Source organism: Bombina bombina, chromosome 1 (genome assembly GCF_027579735.1).
Source record: "Bombina bombina isolate aBomBom1 chromosome 1, aBomBom1.pri, whole genome shotgun sequence".
NCBI lineage: Eukaryota > Metazoa > Chordata > Amphibia > Anura > Bombinatoridae > Bombina > Bombina bombina.
In genome coordinates, this window is record NC_069499.1 from 1214179419 (window position 1) to 1214200047 (window position 20629).

The 20629-nt window shown below is 37.5% G+C and overlaps 1 protein-coding gene across 1 annotated transcript in view; it reads right to left on the reverse strand.

Annotated features, from left to right (window-relative positions):
- Positions 1-20629, reverse strand: part of LOC128664070 (sodium- and chloride-dependent neutral and basic amino acid transporter B(0+)-like) — a 108384-nt gene that overhangs the window by 13343 nt on the left and 74412 nt on the right. Inside the window, exons 8-11 of the mRNA XM_053718749.1 lie at positions 7778-7903; positions 4786-4904; positions 3412-3511; positions 2788-2897 (exon numbers count right to left, since the gene is read on the reverse strand). Coding sequence (XP_053574724.1) covers positions 2788-2897; positions 3412-3511; positions 4786-4904; positions 7778-7903 — 455 coding nt within the window. The remainder of the gene's footprint in view (positions 1-2787; positions 2898-3411; positions 3512-4785; positions 4905-7777; positions 7904-20629) is intronic.

Consider the following 20629-nt stretch of genomic DNA (forward strand, 5'->3'; position numbering starts at 1 on the left):
GGAAAGGGTCTAACGCTCACTTTGCAGCCGCGACTTTTCCATACCGCAGATCCCCCTACGCCATTTGCGTATCCTATCTTTTCAATGGGATCTTTCTAACGCCGGTATTTAGAGTCTTGGCTGAAGTGAGCGTTAGACCATCTACCGACAAGACTCCAGCCGCAGAAAAAAGTCAGTAGTTAAGAGCTTTTTGGGCTAACGCCGGTTTATAAAGCTCTTAACTACTGTGCTCTAAAGTACACTAACACCCATAAACTACCTATGTACCCCTAAACCGAGGTCCCCCCACATCGCCGCCACTCTATTAAAATTTTTTAACCCCTAATCTGCCGACCGCACACCGCCGCCACCTATGTTATACTTATGTACCCGTAATCTGCTGCCCCTAACACCGCCGACCCCTATATTATATTTATTATCCCCTAATCTGCCCCCCACAACGTCGCCGCCAGCTACCTACAATAATTAACCCCTAATCTGCCGACTGGACCTCACCGCTACTATAATAAAGTTATTAACCCCTAATCCGCCTCACTCCCGCCTCAATAACCCTATAATAAATAGTATTAACCCCTAATCTGCCCTCCCTAACATCGCCGACACCTAACTTCAATTATTAACCCCTAATCTGCCGGCGCGGATCCATCCTCTTCTTTCGAATCCTATCAGCCAATCGGAATTCGAGGGACGCCATCTTGGATGACGTCCCTTAAAGGAACCTTCATTCTTCAGTTGGACGTCGAAAGAAGAGGATGGATCCGCGCCGGAGGTCTTCAAGATCAGCCGCTCGTCATCGGATGGAACACCATAGAAGATGCCGCCTGGATGAAGCTGTTTGCCGGTCCGGATGTCCTCTTCTGTCCGGATAGGATGAAGATTTCTTCCCGAAGATGGACTTCTTCATTTGCCGCTTGGATCAAGACTTCAGCCGGAGGAGGGACGTCACTCTTCAGCCCCCGCTTGGGCTTGGATCAAGACTTCGGAGGCTTGGATCAAGACTTCGGAGGACGGATCGGTGAACCCGGCGTGGTGAAGATAAGGTAGGAAGATCTTCAGGGGCTTAGTGTTAGGTTTATTTAAGGGGGGTTTGGGTTAGATTAGGGGTATGTGGGTGGTGGGTTGTAATGTTGGGGGGGGGTATTGTATGTTTTTTTTTACAGGCAAAAGAGCTGAATTATTTGGGGCATGCCTCACAAATGGCCCTTTTCAGGGCTGGTAAGGTAAAAGAGCTTTGAACTTTTTTAATTTAGAATAGGGTAGGGCATTTTTTTATTTTGGGGGTCTTTGTTATTTTATTAGGGGGCTTAGAGTAGGTGTAATTAGTTTAAAATTGTTGTAATATTTTTCTAATGTTTGTAAATATTTTTTTATTTTTTTTTAACTTAGTTCTTTTTTATTTTTTGTACTTTAGTTAGTTTATTTAATTGTAGTTATTTGTAGGTATTGTATTTAATTAATTTATTGATAGTGTAGTGTTAGGTTTAATTATAACTTAGGTTAGGATTTATTTTACAGGTAATTTTGTAATTATTTTAACTATTTTAGCTATTAAATAGTTCTTAACTATTTAATAGCTATTGTACCTGGTTAAAATAAATACAAAGTTGCCTGTAAAATAAATATTAATCCTAAAATAGCTACAATATAATTATTCGTTATATTGTAGCTATATTAGGGTTTATTTTACAGGTAAGTATTTAGCTTTAAATAGGAATAATTTATTTAATAAGAGTTAATTTATTTAATAAGAGTTAATTTATTTCGTTAGATTTAAATTATATTTAACTTAGGGGGGTGTTAGTGTTAGGGTTAGACTTAGCTTTAGGGGTTAATCCATTTATTAGAGTAGCGGCGAGATCCGGTCGTCAGATTAGGGGTTAATAATTGAAGTTAGGTGTCGGCGATGTTAGGGAGGGCAGATTAGGGGTTAATACTATTTATTATATGGTTATTGAGGCTGGAGTGAGGCGGATTATATGTTAATAACTTTATTATAGTAGCGGTGAGGTCCGGTCGGCAGATTAGGGGTTAATTATTGTAGGTAGCTGGCGGCGACGTTGTGGGGGGCAGATTAGGGGTTAATAAATATAATATAGGGGTCGGCGGTGTTAGGGGCAGCAGATTAGGGGTACATAAGTATAACGTAGGTTGCGGCGGTGTACGGAGCGGCAGATTAGGGGTTAATAATATAATGCAGGGGTCAGCGATAGCGGCGGCGGCAGAATAGGGGTTAATAAGTGTAAGGCTAGGGGTGTTTAGACTCGGGGTACATGTTAGGGTGTTAGGTGCAGACTTAGGAGGTGTTTCCCCATAGGAAACAATGGGGCCGCGTTAGGAGCTGAACGCTGCTTTTTTGCAGGTGTTAGGTTTTTTTTCAGCTCAAACTGTCCCATTGTTTCCTATGGGGGAATCGTGCACAAGCACGTTTTTGAAGCTGGCCGCGTCCGTAAGCACCGCTGGTATTGAGAGTTGCAGTTGCGGTAAATATGCTATACGCTCCTTTTTTGGAGCCTAACGCAGCCCTTCTGTGAACTCTAAATACCAGCGGTATTTAAAAGGTGCGGCCAGAAAAAAGCACGCGTAGCTAACGCACCCCTTCTAACGCAAAACTCTAAATCTAGGCGTAAGTCTTTAAACCATTCAGTATTCATTTAACTAAGAGGAACAAGCACAGATTTAGTGGCAACAAGAGGATTCCATCTTTGAGATACATTGTAACACAAAATACAGTGGAGTCCATCACAAAAACCACAAGTGTATTAGGAATTTTCTGTTACTATAACTTACTGTAAGGATTGTAGGTGATACAAAATACCAGCAAGCTCTCCACCATAGCCAGAAGATCCAATGTTTCTTTCCAAGCATCATCTCAATATCAGCAATTATTCGTTCACCACCTTTTGGGTTCAAGCATTAATGATGTTATATCTAACTGATTCACAAAACTGAATGTGATTTACAACTGGAACTTGTGTTTTTTCAGTTTAATAGATCAGATTTTTGTATATTCTTCTCTGTTTTACAAATCATTAAAGGGATACTAATCCCAATTTTTTTCTTTCATGATTCAGAAAAAAAATGCAATTAAAAAAAATGCAATTTTAAGCAACTTTCTAATTTACTCCTATTATCAATTTTTCTTCGTTCTCTTGCTATCTACTTTTAGCCACCAATTAGCAAGCGCTAACCAGGTACTGAACCAAAAATGGGGTGGCTCCTAAGCTTACATTCCTGCTTTTCAAATAAATATAACAAGAGAATGAAGAAAATCTGATAATAGGAGTAAATTAGAAAGTATGCTCTATCTGAATCATGAAAGAAAACAAATTGGGTTTAGTATCCCTTTAACTAACAATAAATGCATTACTCAGCAATACTATCACAAACTGCCTTTTCTTGATAGCCACTTACCATAAATCCAGATAACCGCAATTAACTCCAAAACAGCAACAAATAAAAGCGCCCATCCACCGCAAAAACTGTCAGTCAAGATCACCCAGTATATGCCAGCCTGAGGGATACAAATGTTAATATATACATCTAAATTGGTATTAGATCAAAAATATAAAATATTAGATTCATCGGGGCCTATCTATCAAGCTCCGAAAGGAGCTTGATGGCCCGTGTTTCTGGTGAGTCTTCAGACTCGCCAGAAACAGCAGTTATGAAGCTGCGGTCACAAAGACCGCTGCTCCATAACCTGTCCGCCTGCTCTGAGCAGGCGGACAGACATCGCCGGAAATCAACCCGATCGAGTACGATCGGGTTGATTGACACGCCCTGCTGGCGGCCCATTGGCCGCGCGTCTGCAGGGGGCGGCGTTGCACCAGCAGCTCTTGTGAGCTGCTGGTGCAATGCTGAATACGGAGAGCTTATTGCTCTCCGTATTCAGCGAGGTCTGGCGGACCTGATCTGCACTGTCGGATCAGGTCCGCCAGACCTTGTTAAATAGAGGCCATCTTATGCTATATATATGATACTTATTGAACTCATTGAGAGCAAGGGCAGTAAATACACAGTAAAACACATATAAAATATTAAAATTGAATACAAACAACTTTTCATTTTTAGTGGAAAGGGCTCCAAAGTGTGTATATCTGTGTTTATATGTGAATATATGTATGCATATATAAATACATAAATACACATGTGTATACAAATATATAGACATATATAAATACACACATACACATATTTAGACATATAAGTATACAGTATAGCCCTTTCCATTCAAACACCTTGTCATATACCATATACCTTATTAGAATTGATATGAATATTTTTTTTATCAGATAGCGTATATACGAGTGTAACTCTTTATATTAATGTATTTATGTTGTGTTTGGTGCACATGTTTTTTTTTAACTCTTACACTAGGGGCTCCATTTATCAAGCTGCATATGCAGCTTTGGAGGTACTTTGCTGCAGGCTCCCATGAGTGAACCTGCAGCCGATAGTTAATAAGCAGCGGTTATCAGACTGCTGCTTCCATACTTGTGCGCCAGCTCTTCGCTGACAAATTAAAATCACCATGGACACATTCGCCGGGGTTGATTGACAGAGTCCTACTCATGCCCCATTGGGCTAGCATGAGCAGGGGGTGGCATTGCACAAGCATTTTCTTGTGCAATGCTAAATGGGAGCAGCATATTGCTGCCTATTTTATGCAATCCAGGGTGGACAGGTTGGCAAACCTGGGTGTCCAGGCTGTGTTAAATGAGCCATTTGGTCTCCACTTGCGCAAACCCAACTTGTGCTAATTTTGTAATCTAGAGAAAAATATACCTGAGTGACACACGTAATTCCAAGAAGAAATAAAACTATGCAAATGGCAGTAGTTATAGGAATCCTCATTTTCTTCATTGCTTGCGGAAATGCATCTTGTACTGAGGTTGTAATTGTTTCTTGAAATATCACAAAATAAAATGGAAGTTACTTTTTTGACATGGCAGCTGGTAATGTTCCAAATTCAGATTCTTTAAAAAAATTATATTATATTATATTATATATATATATATATATATATATATATATATATATATATATATATATATATATATATATATATATATATATATATATATATATATATGTTACGGGTAAAGTAAGAAATCCAGGTAATCCTAAGATTACCCAGGTAAAATGGACATTACTAAAGCCAGATGTACTGTAATTCCGCCATCTACACTACAGCAATAGCTCTGAAAATCTCTCTGCAACTTCCAAGCTCACACCTACAGCAATAGCTCTGAAAATCTCTCTGCAACTTCCAAGCTCACACCTACAGCAATAGCTCTGAAAATCTCTCTGCAACTTCCAAGCTAACACCTACAGCAATAGCTCTGAAAATCTCTCTGCAACTTCCAAGCTCACACCTACAGCAATAGCTCTGAAAATCTCTCTGCAACTTCCAAGCTCACACCTACAGCAATAGCTCTGAAAATCTCTCTGCAACTTCCAAGGTAAATCAGACTGACATCTCCATTCAAGACATTGAGTGTTTTTGTTTTTTCCTTATATCTGTTGGGCTAATATGGAATTGGTTTAACCCTTTATTATTGTACATTCCAATCTTCCCTCTCCCCCTCTACTCTTTTCCAAGACACACCTCCCACTATTCCTTTACTATATCAACAGGAAGTTTTACTTTACCACTCTCTATGTTACAGCTCACACCCACAGCAATAGCTCTGAAAATCTCTCTGCAACTTCCAAGCTCACACCTACAGCAATAGCTCTGAAAATCTGCACGCACTAGCCCTCCAAGTCTCCCTCCGCCTCCCACCCTGGTGTTTACCTTTAATATATAAACACCTCCTAACAGCAATCAGGTGCAGCTGTCACTAACGAAGCAGGTTAGAGACAATAATTCACACTCACAGCCTCTGTACTGACACTTTACCATATTGTTTTACACTCTCCCAACCCTCTATTGCATGCCACACACTTTACCCACTCTCAGTTTACCCTGCCTTACTGTATATCAGACTTTTTCCCTTACCTTTCGTGTCCATTCCCTCTCCCTTAGATTGTAAGCTTGAGAGCCTTTCTACCTGCAGGACACTTTGTATTTAAAGTAAACTACTACTGATTGTGCTCAAGGGCAGGGCATTCATCTCCTTTTGTATAACTCAATTATTGCACCTACAGCTGTGATGTACCCCAATACTGTACCTGTTTGTTTGTGTTTGTAATGCATCCCTTTAATGTTTTACTTTTACTTGTATAGCGCTGCATAATCTGCTGGCGCTTTATAAATACCTGATAATAATAATAATAATAATAATAATATTTATTTTGCCTCCTCCTGGAGGGTTCAACAAAGTTGCCCCACCGATCCTCTGACTTCCTCCCCAAATATACCTTGGGGAATGATGTTTACAAGGGAGGCTTATCCCCCCTTCAACACCCCATGTGGAGGCAAAAAAGATAGTGAAGATGGGGTAATTACAGTGCATCCTATATATGTTTGATGCTGTGACTTCGCACTCTGAGGGGATTTATGATCATACATCGGGCTTTACCCACAGCCGTTTGGGTAATGTCCGTTTTACCCGGATAATCCTAGGATTACCCAATATTTGACTTTACCCATAACACAGACACACACAAACACACACATTTATTATATATATATATATATATATATATATATATATATATATATATATATATATATATATATATATATATATATATATATATATATATATATGTATATATAATATAAACACAGAAATGGACTACACTCTCAGACCAGACTGGGTACACATCCTAAGTCACTTTAAAACCCTCAGCCGTGAATACTTACAGACACCTGTACAGTTTCCAGGAAGTCAGGCAGTTAACCCTAGACCAGCCTGGGTAAAAAACCCATAGGGAAAATTACAAAACAAAATTGTCAACACGACACACAGAAAACTTTGCACTCTCTAGCAAGCACGCAGTAATTTTTAAAACCAAAAGTGGGAGAGTTAGTAGCATTTGACACCAAACGATTTAAACGTCAAGGCCTCTCCCCTCCTGGGACCCTAGCCTGGAGCCACACAATTCATGATTTCAAACAAACAAACTGAGATCCAACCAGGAGGACACATGCCTTTGTAATTTCCCTAAGCTCATACAGAACACAGAAATAGACTGCACTCTCAGACTGTACAGCTGTCTGTAAGTATTCAGGGCTGTGGTTTAAGCAGTGACTTAGGATGTGTACCCAGTCCCGTCTGAGAGTGCAGTCCATTTCCAATTAATTTTAATGTTGTAATTTACTGCTCCAAAAAGTTCTCTTCAGGCTTTCCACTCAATAATCTCATCAATTACTAATCATACAGCTGATTGCATAAAGCTCCTTCATGTTTCAAAATTAGACAATTAACTGCTTAGAATAATACAGATATTGGTGAGACTGGAGAGATTAAGGAGATAACTGTGATTTTTGCCCACTGAGCGGAAAAAGGCAGTCTGAAAATTGTGTATTGCTGACACATTTCAGTTAATTCTATATTTGTACTCATGTGATAATTATTTGCATTTACAAATCATGAGCTTTTAATGCATCATGAGCTTTTTACGCAGATATACAAATTCATAGACTAAACAGTCTTGTTTCTTGTTTGCCTTCAGTAGGTAAATTATGGTTTGAAATACCTTGACTGTTTGTGAATTTCTTTTTAGTTTTGAGGTGTCAAATGTTTATAGTCATTTGTATCTTTATCTTATATTCTATGAGTGCTTGACTCAAAATAAACAGGTTAATCTCAGGCTGTGTTGCACTTGCCTATCATAGCAAACTGTGAGTCCAATCCTAAAGTTAGCAGCATGCAGAAAAACAGAAAGGACCAGAGAGGAGAAACTGGTAATTTGGTCAATGCATCAGGATAGGCGATAAATGCCAAAGCAAATCCTGCAAGACAAAATTTTACAGCAATTTAGTGCAGCTACAAATATATATCCAATATGTTATGTTTAATTGTTATTGCACATGTTTGCTAAGAAGAAAGGCATGTTGTAAAAAGCATAGCGCAATTATTAAATATGTACCTAGTCAGTTATTGTGACACTGGATGGGAGAATGTTTCTGCACATTTGTTTAAAATAATGAATCTTGGTTACAAGAATGTTGAATATTTATTCAATGTTTCACATTTGGTTTTTGCAAACAAATCATAACTTATTAAGGGCTATATTACAAGTGTAGCGCTAATTAACGCCTCAGCTTGAGCATTAACCTCACTAGAACTTTTTTTTTTTGGGGCTCGCCAGGTTACACTCGTATTTTGAGTTAAAAGTAAACTTTTTTCACTCTTGCGCTAATCGAACCAGCCTAAAAATAGGAACTTAGAATATCGCATGTGCGTTCATGTATCCCTCATAGAAGTCAATGGAGCAAAAAAGTGGAAAAAAAACACCATACCCAATCGCATATTTTCATGTGCACTAACCCAAAATGAATATTTCGCATTCCAATGTTCTTCACATACAAGAATATGTTCTATTAATTCATAAATAAATATTTCTAAATATATCTGTTTTTTAGTACAATATATATCTATACCTATATTTATATCTATATACAGTCGTATGCAAAAGTTTAGGCACCCCTGACAATTTCCATAATTTTCACTTATAAATAATTGGGTGTTTGGATCAGCAATTTCATTTTGATCTATCAAATAACTGAAGGACACAGTAATATTTCAGTAGTGAAATAAGGTTTATTGGATTAACAGAAAATGTGCAATATGCATCAAAATGAAATTAGACAGGTGCATGCATTTGGGTACCCTTGTCATTTTGTTGATTTGAATACCTGTAACTACCTAGCACTGATTAATTAGAACACACAATTGGTTTGGTGAGCCCATTAAGGCTTGAACTTCATAGACAGGTGCATCCAATCATGAGAAAAGGTATTTAAGGTGGCCAATTGCAAGTTGTTGTTCTCTTTGAGTCTCCTCTGAAGAGTGGCAACATGCGGGCCTCAAAACAACATTATGGTTTAGGGGGAGGCTACCAAAAGCTATTGCAGATATTTAAGCTGTCAGTGTCCACTGTGAGGAACATAGTCAGGAAATGGAAGACCACAGGCACAGTTCTTGTTAAGGCAAGAAGTAAAATATCGGAGAGGCAAAGACAAAGGATGGTGAGAACGATCGAAAACAGCCCACAGACCACCTCCAAAGACCTACAACATCATCTTGCCGCAGATGGTGTCACTGTGCATCGTTCAACAATTCAGCACACTTTGCACAAGGAGAAACTGTATGGTTGAGTGATGCAGAAGAAGCCTTTTCTACAAACAGAGTCGCTTGATGTATGCAAGCACACATTTGGACAAGCCAGCATCATTTTGGAAGAAGGTGCTGTGGACTGATGAAACAAAGATTGAGTTATTTGGTCATAACAAGGGGCATTATGCATGGCAGCAAAAGAACACAGCATTCCAAGACAAACACTTGCTAGCCACAGTAAAGTTTGGTGGATGTTCCATCATGCTGTGGGGCTGTGTGGCCAGTGCCGGTACTGGGAATCTTGTTAACCCCTTAATGACAACAATGTACCTGATATGTCACTGGTCATTAAGGTTTTTTTCAGGACATAATAGCACAAGTCTAGCAAGAAGACGCTATTAATACCCTCCCTCCAGCAGTCTTTATGGAATAGAGCAGTCTCAACGCTGGTGGCAAGACCGCGCTATAAAACAATCAAGTCCCAAAAAAGGCCAGTGACATACAGGGTACGTCGCTGGTCCTTAAGGGGTTAAAGATGAGGGTCACATGGATTCCACTCAATATAAGCAGATACTTGAGAATCATGTTGAGGAATCAGTCACAAAGTTGAAGTTACGCCGGGGCTGGATATTTCAACAAAACAACGACCCAAAACACTGCTCAAAATGTACTCTGGCATTTATGCAGAGGAATAAGTACAATGTTCTGGAATGGCCATCCCAGTCCCCAGACCTGAATATCATTGAAAATCTGTGGGGTGATATGAAGCGGGCTGTCCATGCTCGGCAATCATCAAACCTAACTGAAATGGAAATGTTTTGCAAGGAGGAATGGTCCAAAATACCTTTATACAGAATCCAGACACACATTACAGGTTATAGGACGCATCTAGAGGCTGCTATTTCTGCTAAAGGAGGCTCTACTAAATATTGATGCAATATTTCTGTTGGGGTGCCCAAATTTATGCACCTGTCTAATATCGTTTTGATGCATATTGCACATTTTCTGTTAATCCAATAAACCTCATTTCACTACTGAAATATTACTGTGTCCTTCAGTTATTTGATAGATCAAAATTAAATTGCTGATCCAAACACCCAATTATTTATAAATGAAAATCATGGAAATTGTCAGGGGTGCCTAAACTTTTGTATATGACTGTATATATACAGTATATATATATAAATATATAAATTCATATATATATGATTATATTTAGGTATAGATAGACATAGATATATAGGAATATCTATTTAGTAATACATAGAACATATTCTGCTATGTGCAGAAAATTGGAATACAAAATATTTACAGCAAATACACAGTATAACACTTTATTAAATATGTATATTGCATAAAATACATTTTACACGTTTTCAGCTACTTAACTTTAAAGGGCTTAAAAGTGCATATACAGTGCCAACATTCAAACAGATACAAGCTCCTAAAGTGAGACTCCTAAAAACTAAAAAAAATGAATATTAATATAGAAAGAGGGAGCTATAGGCTAAAGTATCAGAATAACAGAATAATATTAAAATACATTTATTACATTCACATAAACTAGGGTACCCTATGTACATATAAAAATTAGATTGAAAACAATTAAAAAATTAGTTAAAAACAATAGAGTAAGTGCCCCTCAGGAGAGAGGGGAATACCAAAATATATAAACACAAAAAATGTATATTTAAAGTCCCAAATTATATAAAAAGTCTTAATAAGTGATTATATCCTTAACAAATGTCCTGTGTAACAGATCCGGTGACCTTGTGAATCCAATTAATCCTTTGTGTATGATGGGGTATCCAAGAAATCAAAAATCAAAATAAAGATGGTTATCAAAAATATATGATAAAAATAAAAATAAAAAAAATAAAAATAAAAATTGGAGAAAAGTGAATCAAGTGAATAAGAAATCCAATAGGATCCAAAAATTGCAATACCTGTGAAAAGCAAAAATCACATAGTGCAATAATGCTAATATGAATATAAACTTAATTGAAAATAGGCTTACCCTATATGTAAACTTGGGCAGTGACTACTTATAACATGTACATCAACAGGTTTCGGCCCCTAAGCTGGGCCTTTCTCAAAATGTCTACTGCTAGTAAAAGTATGGCTTAAATAGCCTATAGGGACCAATCAAGATGGGTGTAATTTCCTGCCTTAAATTGCCATTATATGTATCATGACAACCCTCTAATGCCCTTAATAAAGATGGTGGCCACTGGCTCTTTTACTTCCTGTAATTTCCCACCTTAACATGCCATTACATGTATCATGGCAATCCTCTAATGCCCTTAATAAAGATGGTGGCTACTGACTCTTTCATTTCCGGTATTGGACATATTATTATTATAGGCTGATTCCCCCTATTCGTTAAGTTCTGGAATTGATGATTACAAACTTTCGTAGTAGAAAATCCATATTATCATAATGGTCTGGATTGTTAATCCGTTCTTAATATCGTATTCTATGAAAAACATGAATGACGCGTCACTTCCATTTTTTTCGGATAGCATGTCACGTCCGGTTTTTCGGAATTCATGTCAATTCCAGTTCCGGCTCTGAGGTCACAGCCGGTTGCATGAAGGAATTCTGGGACATGTAGTTCTGATATATAAAGAGGATATTGATTTATTGTCAATTTATACTAATATGCTCGAGTCTACATTAAATCTAAAATAAATAAAAGCTACTAGTATTAGGGATTGTCCATATCAGTAGGTATATACCTCTAATGTAATTCACATTCGGCTAGATTTGGAGTTTTGTCGGTAACGACCCGAAAATCTAACGCCTGCTTTTTTCTGGCCGCACCATAAAAATAACTTTGGTATTGAGAGTCCACATAAAGGCTGCGTTATGCTCCAAAAAAGGAGCGTAGAGCATTTTTAATGCAGCTTCAACTCTCGATACCAGAGTTGCTTACGCAAGCGGTCAGCCTCAAAAACGTGTTCGTGCACGATTCTCCCATAGGAAACAATGGGGCTGTTTGAGCTGAAAAAAAACCTAACACCTGCAAAAAAGCCGCGTTCAGCTCCTAACGCAGCCCCATTGTTTGCTATGCGGAAACACTTCCTACGTCTGCACCTAACACTCTAACATGTACCCCGAGTCTAAACACCCCTAACCTTACACTTATTAACCCCTAATCTGCCGCCCCCGCTATCACTGACCCCTGCATATTATTATTAACCCCTAATCTGCCGCTCCGTAAACCGCTGCTACTTACATTATCCCTATGTACCCCTAATCTGCTGCCCTAACATCGACGACCCCTATATTATATTTATTAAGCCCTAATCTGCCCCCCACAACGTCGCCTCCACCTGCCTACACTTATTAACCCCTAATCTGCCGACCGGACCTGAGCGCTACTATAATAAAGTTATTAACCCCTAATCCGCCTCACTAACCCTATAATAAATAGTATTAACCCCTAATCTGCCCCCCTCAACGTCGCCTCCACCTGCCTACACTTATTAACCCCTAATCTGCCGACTGGAGCTCACCGCTATTCTAATAAATGTATTAACCCCTAAAGCTAAGTCTAACCCTAACACTAACACCCCCCTAAGTTAAATATAATTTACATCTAACAAAATTAATTATCTCTTATTAAATGAATTATTCCTATTTAAAGCTAAATACTTACCTGTAAAATAAATCCTAATATAGCTACAACATAAATTATAATTATATTATAGCTATTTTAGGATTAATATTTATTTTACAGGTAACTTTGTATTTATTTTAACCTGGTACAATAGCTATTAAATAGTTAAGAACTATTTAATAGTTACCTAGTTAAAATAATTACAAAATTACCTGTAAAATAAAGCCTAACCTAAATTACAATTAAACCTAACACTATACTATCATTAAATTAATTAAATAAAATACCTACAATTACTTACAATTAAACCTAACACTACACTATCAATAAATAAATTAAATACAATTCCTACAAATAACTACAATGAAATAAACTAACTAAAGTACAAAAAATAAAAAAGAACTAAGTTACAAAAAATAAAAAAATATTTACAAACATAAGAAAAATATTACAACAATTTTAAACTAATTACACCTACTCTAAGCCCCCTAATAAAATAACAAAGACCCCCAAAATAAAAAATGCCCTACCCTATTCTAAATTACTACAGTTCAAAGCTCTTTTACCTTACCAACCCTGAACAGGGCCCTTTGCGGGGCATGCCCCAAAGAATTCAGCTCTTTTGCCTGTAAAAAAAAAAACATACAATACCCCCCCCAACATTACAACCCACCACCCACATACCCCTAATCTAACCCAAACCCCCCTTAAATAAACCTAACACTAAGCCCCTGAAGATCTTCCTACCTTATCTTCACCATACCAGGTTCACCGATCCGCCCTGAAGAGCTCCTCCGATGTCCTGATCCAAGCCCAAGCGGGGGGCTGAAGAGGTCCATGATCCGGATGAAGTCTTCATCCAAGCGGGAGCTGAAGAGGTCCATGATCCGGATGAAGTCTTCATCCAAGCGGGAGCTGAAGAGGTCCATGATCCGGATGAAGTCTTCTATCAACGGCATCTTCAATCTTCTTTCTTCCGGATCCATCTTGCAGACCTCCGACGCGGAACATCCTCTTCTCCCGACGCCTACTAGCCGAATGACGGTTCCTTTAAGGGACGTCATCCAAGATGGTGTCCCTCGAATTCCGATTGGCTGATAGGATTCTATCAGCCAATCGGAATTAAGGTAGGAATATTCTGATTGGCTGATGGAATCAGCCAATCAGAATCAAGTTCAATCCGATTGGCTGATCCAATCAGCCAATCAGATTGAGCTCGCATTCTATTGGCTGTTCCGATCAGCCAATAGAATGCGAGCTCAATCTGATTGGAATATTCCTACCTTAATTCCGATTGGCTGATAGAATCCTATCAGCCAATCGGAATTCGAGGGACGCCATCTTGGATGACGTCCCTTAAAGGAACCGTCATTCGGCTACTAGGCGTCGGGAGAAGAGGATGTTCCGCGTCGGAGGTCTGCAAGATGGATCCGGAAGAAAGAAGATTGAAGATGCCGTTGATAGAAGACTTCATCCGGATCATGGACCTGTTCAGCTCCCGCTTGGATGAAGACTTCATCCGGATCATGGACCTCTTCAGCTCCCGCTTGGATGAAGACTTCATCCGGATCATGGACCTCTTCAGCCCCCCGCTTGGGCTTGGATCAGGACATCGGAGGAGCTCTTCAGGACGGATCGGTGAACCTGGTATGGTAAAGATAAGGTAGGAAGATCTTCAGGGGCTTAGTGTTAGGTTTATTTAAGGGGGGTTTGGGTTAGATTAGGGGTATGTGGGTGGTGGGTTGTAATGTTGGGGGGGGGTATTGTATGGGGGGTTTTTTTTACAGGCAAAAGAGCTGAATTCTTTGGGGCATGCCACGCAAAGGGCCCTGTTCAGGGCTGGTAAGGTAAAAGAGCTTTGAACTGTATTAATTTAGAATAGGGTAGGGTATTTTTTATTTTGGGGGTCTTTGTTATTTTATTAGGGGGCTTAGAGTAGGTGTAATTAGTTTAAAATTGTTGTAATATTTTTCTTATGTTTGTAAATATTTTTTTATTTTTTGTAACAGTTCTTTTTTATTTTTTGTACTTTAGTTAGTTTATTTCATTGTAGTTATTTGTAGGAATTGTATTTAATTTATTTATTGATAGTGTAGTGTTAGGTTTAATTGTAGGTAATTGTAGGTATTTTATTTAATTAATTTAATGATAGTATAGTGTTAGGTTTAATTGTAATTTAGGTTAGGCTTTATTTTACAGGTAATTTTGTAATTATTTTAACTAGGTAACTATTAAATAGTTCTTAACTATTTAATAGCTATTGTACCAGGTTAAAATAAATACAAAGTTACCTGTAAAATAAATATTAATCCTAAAATAGCTATAATATAATTATAATTTATATTGTAGCTATATTAGGATTTATTTTACAGGTAAGTATTTAGCTTTAAATAGCAATAATTTATTTAATAAGAGATAATTAATTTTGTTAGATGTAAATTATATTTAACTTAGGGGGGTGTTAGTGTTAGGGTTAGACTTAGCTTTAGGGGTTAATACATTTATTAGAATAGCGGTGAGCACCAGTCGGCAGATTAGGGGTTAATAAGTGTAGGCAGGTGGAGGCGACGTTGAGGGGGGTAGATTAGGGGTTAATAAATATAATATAGGGGCCGGCGGTGTTAGGGGCAGCAGATTAGGGGTACATAAGGATAACGTAGGTGGCGGCGCTTTGCGGTCGGCAGATTAGGGGTTAAATATTGTAGGTAGCTGGCTGCGACGTTGTGGGGGGCAGATTAGGGGTTAATAAATATAATATAGGGGTCGGCGGTGTTAGGGGCAGCAGATTAGGGGTACATAAGGATAACGTAGGTGGCGGCGCTTTGCGGTCGGCAGATTAGGGGTTAATAAGTGTAGGTAGGTGGAGGCGACGTTGTGGGGGGCAGGTTAGGGGTTATTAAATATAATACAGGGGTCGGGGTTGTTAGGGGCAGCAGATTAGGGGTACATAAGGATAACGTAGGTGGCGGTCGGCAGATTAGGGGTTAAAAAATTTTATTCGAGTGTCGGCGATGTGGGGGGACCTCGGTTTAGGGGTACATAGGTAGTTTATGGGTGTTAGTGTACTTTAGAGTACAGTAGTTAAGAGCTTTATAAACCGGCGTTAGCCCAGAAAGCTCTTAACTACTGACTTTTTTCCTGCGGCTGGAGTTTTGTCGTTAGATGTCTAACGCTCACTTCCGACATGACTCTAAATACCGGAGTTAGAAACATCCCATTGAAAAGATAGGATACGCAATTTACGTAAGGGGATCTGCGGTATGGAAAAGTCGCGGCTGAAAAGTGAGCGTTAGACCCTATTTTGAGTGACTCCAAATACCGGCGGTAGCCTAAAACCAGCGTTAGGAGCCTCTAACGCTGGTTTTCACGGCTAACGCCAAACTCCAAATCTAGGCCATTGTGAATACAATACATTTATAAATAAGAACAATAGGATAGAGTACAATTAAGAGTTTATACATTTGGATGAAAGGTAATGATAAAACCACATATATTTAATAGACAGAAAATCTCACTAAAAAAGATATTTTCTAAAACATTATAGAAATGACATTAAAAACAAAATAGTTTTATAAATAGCATTTAAAAACATTAGAAAACAGTAAAAAATGGTGAGATGTAAAAACATATTGATGATTCATACTGATAAAAAGTGAAAAGTGAATCAAACTGTAGGAGGGGGAGTTGTATCAATATTTTGAAATTGAAATTTATTTAAAAATTAAAGTTGTATCAAAATAATTTAGTTATTAAGATCAAAGACTTCGAAATCAGCATTTAGGCCCTGTGGATATATACTATCTATGTAAAAAATCAATTTTGCCTCGGCCTGTAGTAATCTTTTACCATAATCTCCCCATCTCCATTGTTTTGGTACTTTACCTATAGCCATATATTTGAGACTTGTATTTTTGCCTCCATGTTTGTCTTGAAAACAATTGTATAGTGGGACATCGTCTCTATTATGTTTAATGGCTAATAAATGTTCCCTGATTCTGTCCTTGACACTCCGTGTTGTCTGTCCAACATATTGGAGGCCACAACCACATTCTAACAGCTAAATTACCCCTTTGTCCTGACATCGAATGATATCATTGATCTTAAAAACCTCTTGTCTAATATTTGATTTAAATGTGTCTCCCTTGATACCGTGCTGGCAAGCTTTACGCCATCCACAAGGGAAGAAACCTTTTAGTCTCTCCCCTTTAATATTAGTCTCAAATAATCTCTTTTTTTGTAGACTTGGTCATTGTCTTGAGGTTTTCAGATTTTTGATAGATACATTTCAGGGCATTACTTAATTTTTCACCTATGATATTATCTTGTTTCAATAGGTACCAATTGTTCTTAATTATACGTTCAATTAGAATACGATTCTCACTATATTTTGTAATCAGTGGGACAATGATCTCATTTTCATTCTCACTTAGTTTATTCTTATTTTTATTTTTATATACCAAAAGAGATTCTCTGTCTATTGTATTGACAGTTTTAATGGTATTCTCTAACATATCTTCTGAATAACCTCTTTCCACAAATCTGTCTTTCAGAAGACTTGAATGTTCCAACCACTTTTCTGCCTTTTAACAATTTTTCTTAACTCTTAATAATTGTTCCTTTGGTATGTTGTTTTTCCAAGTAGGGTGATGGCAGCTTGATTGATGAATGTAGTTGTTACAGTCGACTTTTTTAAAAAATGTGGAAGTTTCTATTTTACCATTTTCTATCTCTATAAATAGGTCTAAAAACGTTATATTAGTAGGGCTAAATTCATAGGTAAACTTGAGGTTTTGTTCATTTCTGTTCATCACTTCTATTGTAAATTTCAAGTCTTCCTCAGTGCCTTGCCATATCATAAAAATATCATCAATATATCGATGATAGAGGACCAGATAAGTCCTAGCTGGGCAGGAGTCCCAGAATATGGTCTCCCACTTCCCATATATAAATTCGCATAGCTAGGCGTGAATTTGGTCCCATCGCTGTACCACATAATTGTTTATAAAACTTATTTTCAAAGTTAAAATAATTACGGGTTAAAATGTATAAAATACCTACCATAATAAAATTTCTTTGTTCCTCTGCCATTGTATTATCTTTATTAAGGAAATATTGCACAGCCTCTATTCCCTCTTTATGGGGTATACTTGTATAGAGGGACGTCACATCACAAGTTACTAAAATATATTTTTTATCCCAAGTTATTCCATTTAGTATATTCAGCAACTGTGTAGAGTCCTTCAGATATGAGGGTAAAGTGCTAACATATATTTTTGTAAGTTTTTATCAATATATTGTGATAAATTACTTGTTATGGAACCAATACCAGAAATGATCGGTCTGCCAGGGGGATTAATGAGTGTTTTGTGTATCTTCGGCAGATAATAGAAGATGGGAATTTTGGGGTGTTCGATTTTCAAATATCTATATTCTTTCTCGTTTAGAACCCCGTTCAGTTTAGTCCCTTCTAATAGTCTATCTAGTTCTGTCTTGAAACTCATTGTTGGATCCCCCCTTAGAATCTCATAGGTATTGGAATCACCCAATATTCTCTTAGATTCAGTCACATATGCTTCCTTGTCTAATAGCACAATACCTCCTCCCTTGTTGGCCGGTTTAATTATCACATTTTTGTTATTCTCTAGGCCTTTGAGGATTTTTATTTGCTCCATTAAGAGGTTTTGTCTGTGTTTATTAATCTTGTGTGGTTTGAGTTTCTTAATTTCATCAGATACCACTCTTTCGAATGCCTCTATAGCCCCTCCTTTATGGGAATTGGGGTAGAAAGCCGATTTGGGCTTGAGGTCTGTGTGTATAAATCTATCCTCTTGTAAATTTATATCTGTATGTGTTCTAGCAGTATTGTCCCTTTGTTGATTTTCTACTGCTGTTTTAAAAAAATACCTCTTTAAGGTCAATTTCCTTACCAGGTCTTTGATATGTGTGTATGTCTAAAACTTGGTGCGTAGGAGAAGCCCAAGTTTAAGACTTGTGTTTCTTTTTCTGTGAGAGTTGTAGCACTCAAATTGTATATTCCATTGGATTGGGGCTTAGTATTAGGGGCGCTTGATATCAGGGTTTGGTCTTTCTGCCTTTCTCCTGCTTAAACTTCCTCTCTTTTTTGCATTTTATTCTTATGCCCCCCTCCCCCCCCCATGTGTTTTCTTTTTTGTTGTGGGGTGTCATGGGTTTCTATAAAGCCAATTTTCCTTTTTCCCATATGTTTCTCTTTCTCTAGGAATGTGTTTGGGTCTAGCTCTAAAAAAGATTCCCTAGATGTAGAACCTTTGTTCTCTCCTCTTGTTGTGGTATTAAATTGTTCAGATGTTCTATAGTTTTGGTCATCATTCCTAATTGTGATGAACCTATTATCTAGATTTTGGAAATTCTGTCTCCAATTTGTATTTGGGGGGTTTTCATGCTCCGGTCTTACGTTGGTATTGGGGGTATGACCATTCTTATATACATATCCTCTATTATGTCTATTGTGGGGATATGTATATTCAGATCTTTTTCTGAAATTAGTATTGGGAATATTGCCATTCTTATTAGTTTATCCCATATTTTGTCTATTTTCATAGAAGTTATCACTCCTTTCAGGAAATCTGTTGTTAAATCTGACATGGGGATTGTATGTGTGATTCCTATAGGGGCCATGATTAGTATTGTACCCACTATTTTTATAGTGTCTGGGGTTCCAGTACTGTCTTTGTGTCGGATCCGGTCTAGCTCTATTATCATTCCAATGGTTTCTTGTTTTTATGTTATTGGAATATTGTCTTGGCATTTGTTCAAAATTATTTGCATCTCTATATATATTTTGAAGCTGTCTATTGTTATTTGGCTCCCACTATTTATTAAGCCTCGGCTTACTTGGCTTTTTATAATTGACAGTTTTCCAACCTTGATTGTTGGTATTTTCTAAGACCTCATCTGAATGTGGACCCACAATTGTGTTTGCATTGGTTAATTGTTTTTCCTTTGTGTTAGGGCTAAGTATTTTATTAATTTTCTTAGACTTTTTAAGTATATTGTCATCCTTTATCTTTTTAACCCTTGTGTATAGCTGATCTTGTTTCAATTTATTAATATTGGTGTTGTTAAAGGGTTCGACTTTACTTTCCTCCTCTTTGATCTCAAGATCCACCTTAACCAATATTTGGTCTCTATATTCGATTATATTCCTCATTAGTTTATTTGAGGCCTCAAGGACCGTCTCTTTCCACTTCTGTGAGCTAATTGGGTCTTCTAGATCAAAGGCACATTTTTTGTCAATGATAAGGCCTTTAGGTACTATACCTAATTCTAAGCATTTTCTTAAAAAAGAGACTTCAGCTCTATATTTAACTTCCATTATCAATAATTTTTCTAAACTCTTGAAAATACCTTCCATATTAGTAGGTTGGTTATTTGTCTCCTCTCCAGTCTGAAAGAGGGCTTCTTTTATATCTTGTCCCATATCAGCTCTAAGAGCACTGATGGAGGGTAAAACCTCTTCCATAATAAATACGGCCTTCTAAACAAACTGGAGATGTGGACAAAAAATAGGAGCCAAGGAGGTCCCAAAATTTAACACAAATGGTTATAAAAATACTGATATTTAACAAGTATGATGGATTAGTAAATGGTAAGAATGTGGCAGCTATTGTATAACAAGGTTACAATAACAAGGGACAATACTGCTAGAACACATACAGATATAAATTTACAAGAGGATAGAATTATACACACAGACCTCAAGCCCAAATCGACTTTCTACCCCAATTCCCATAAAAGA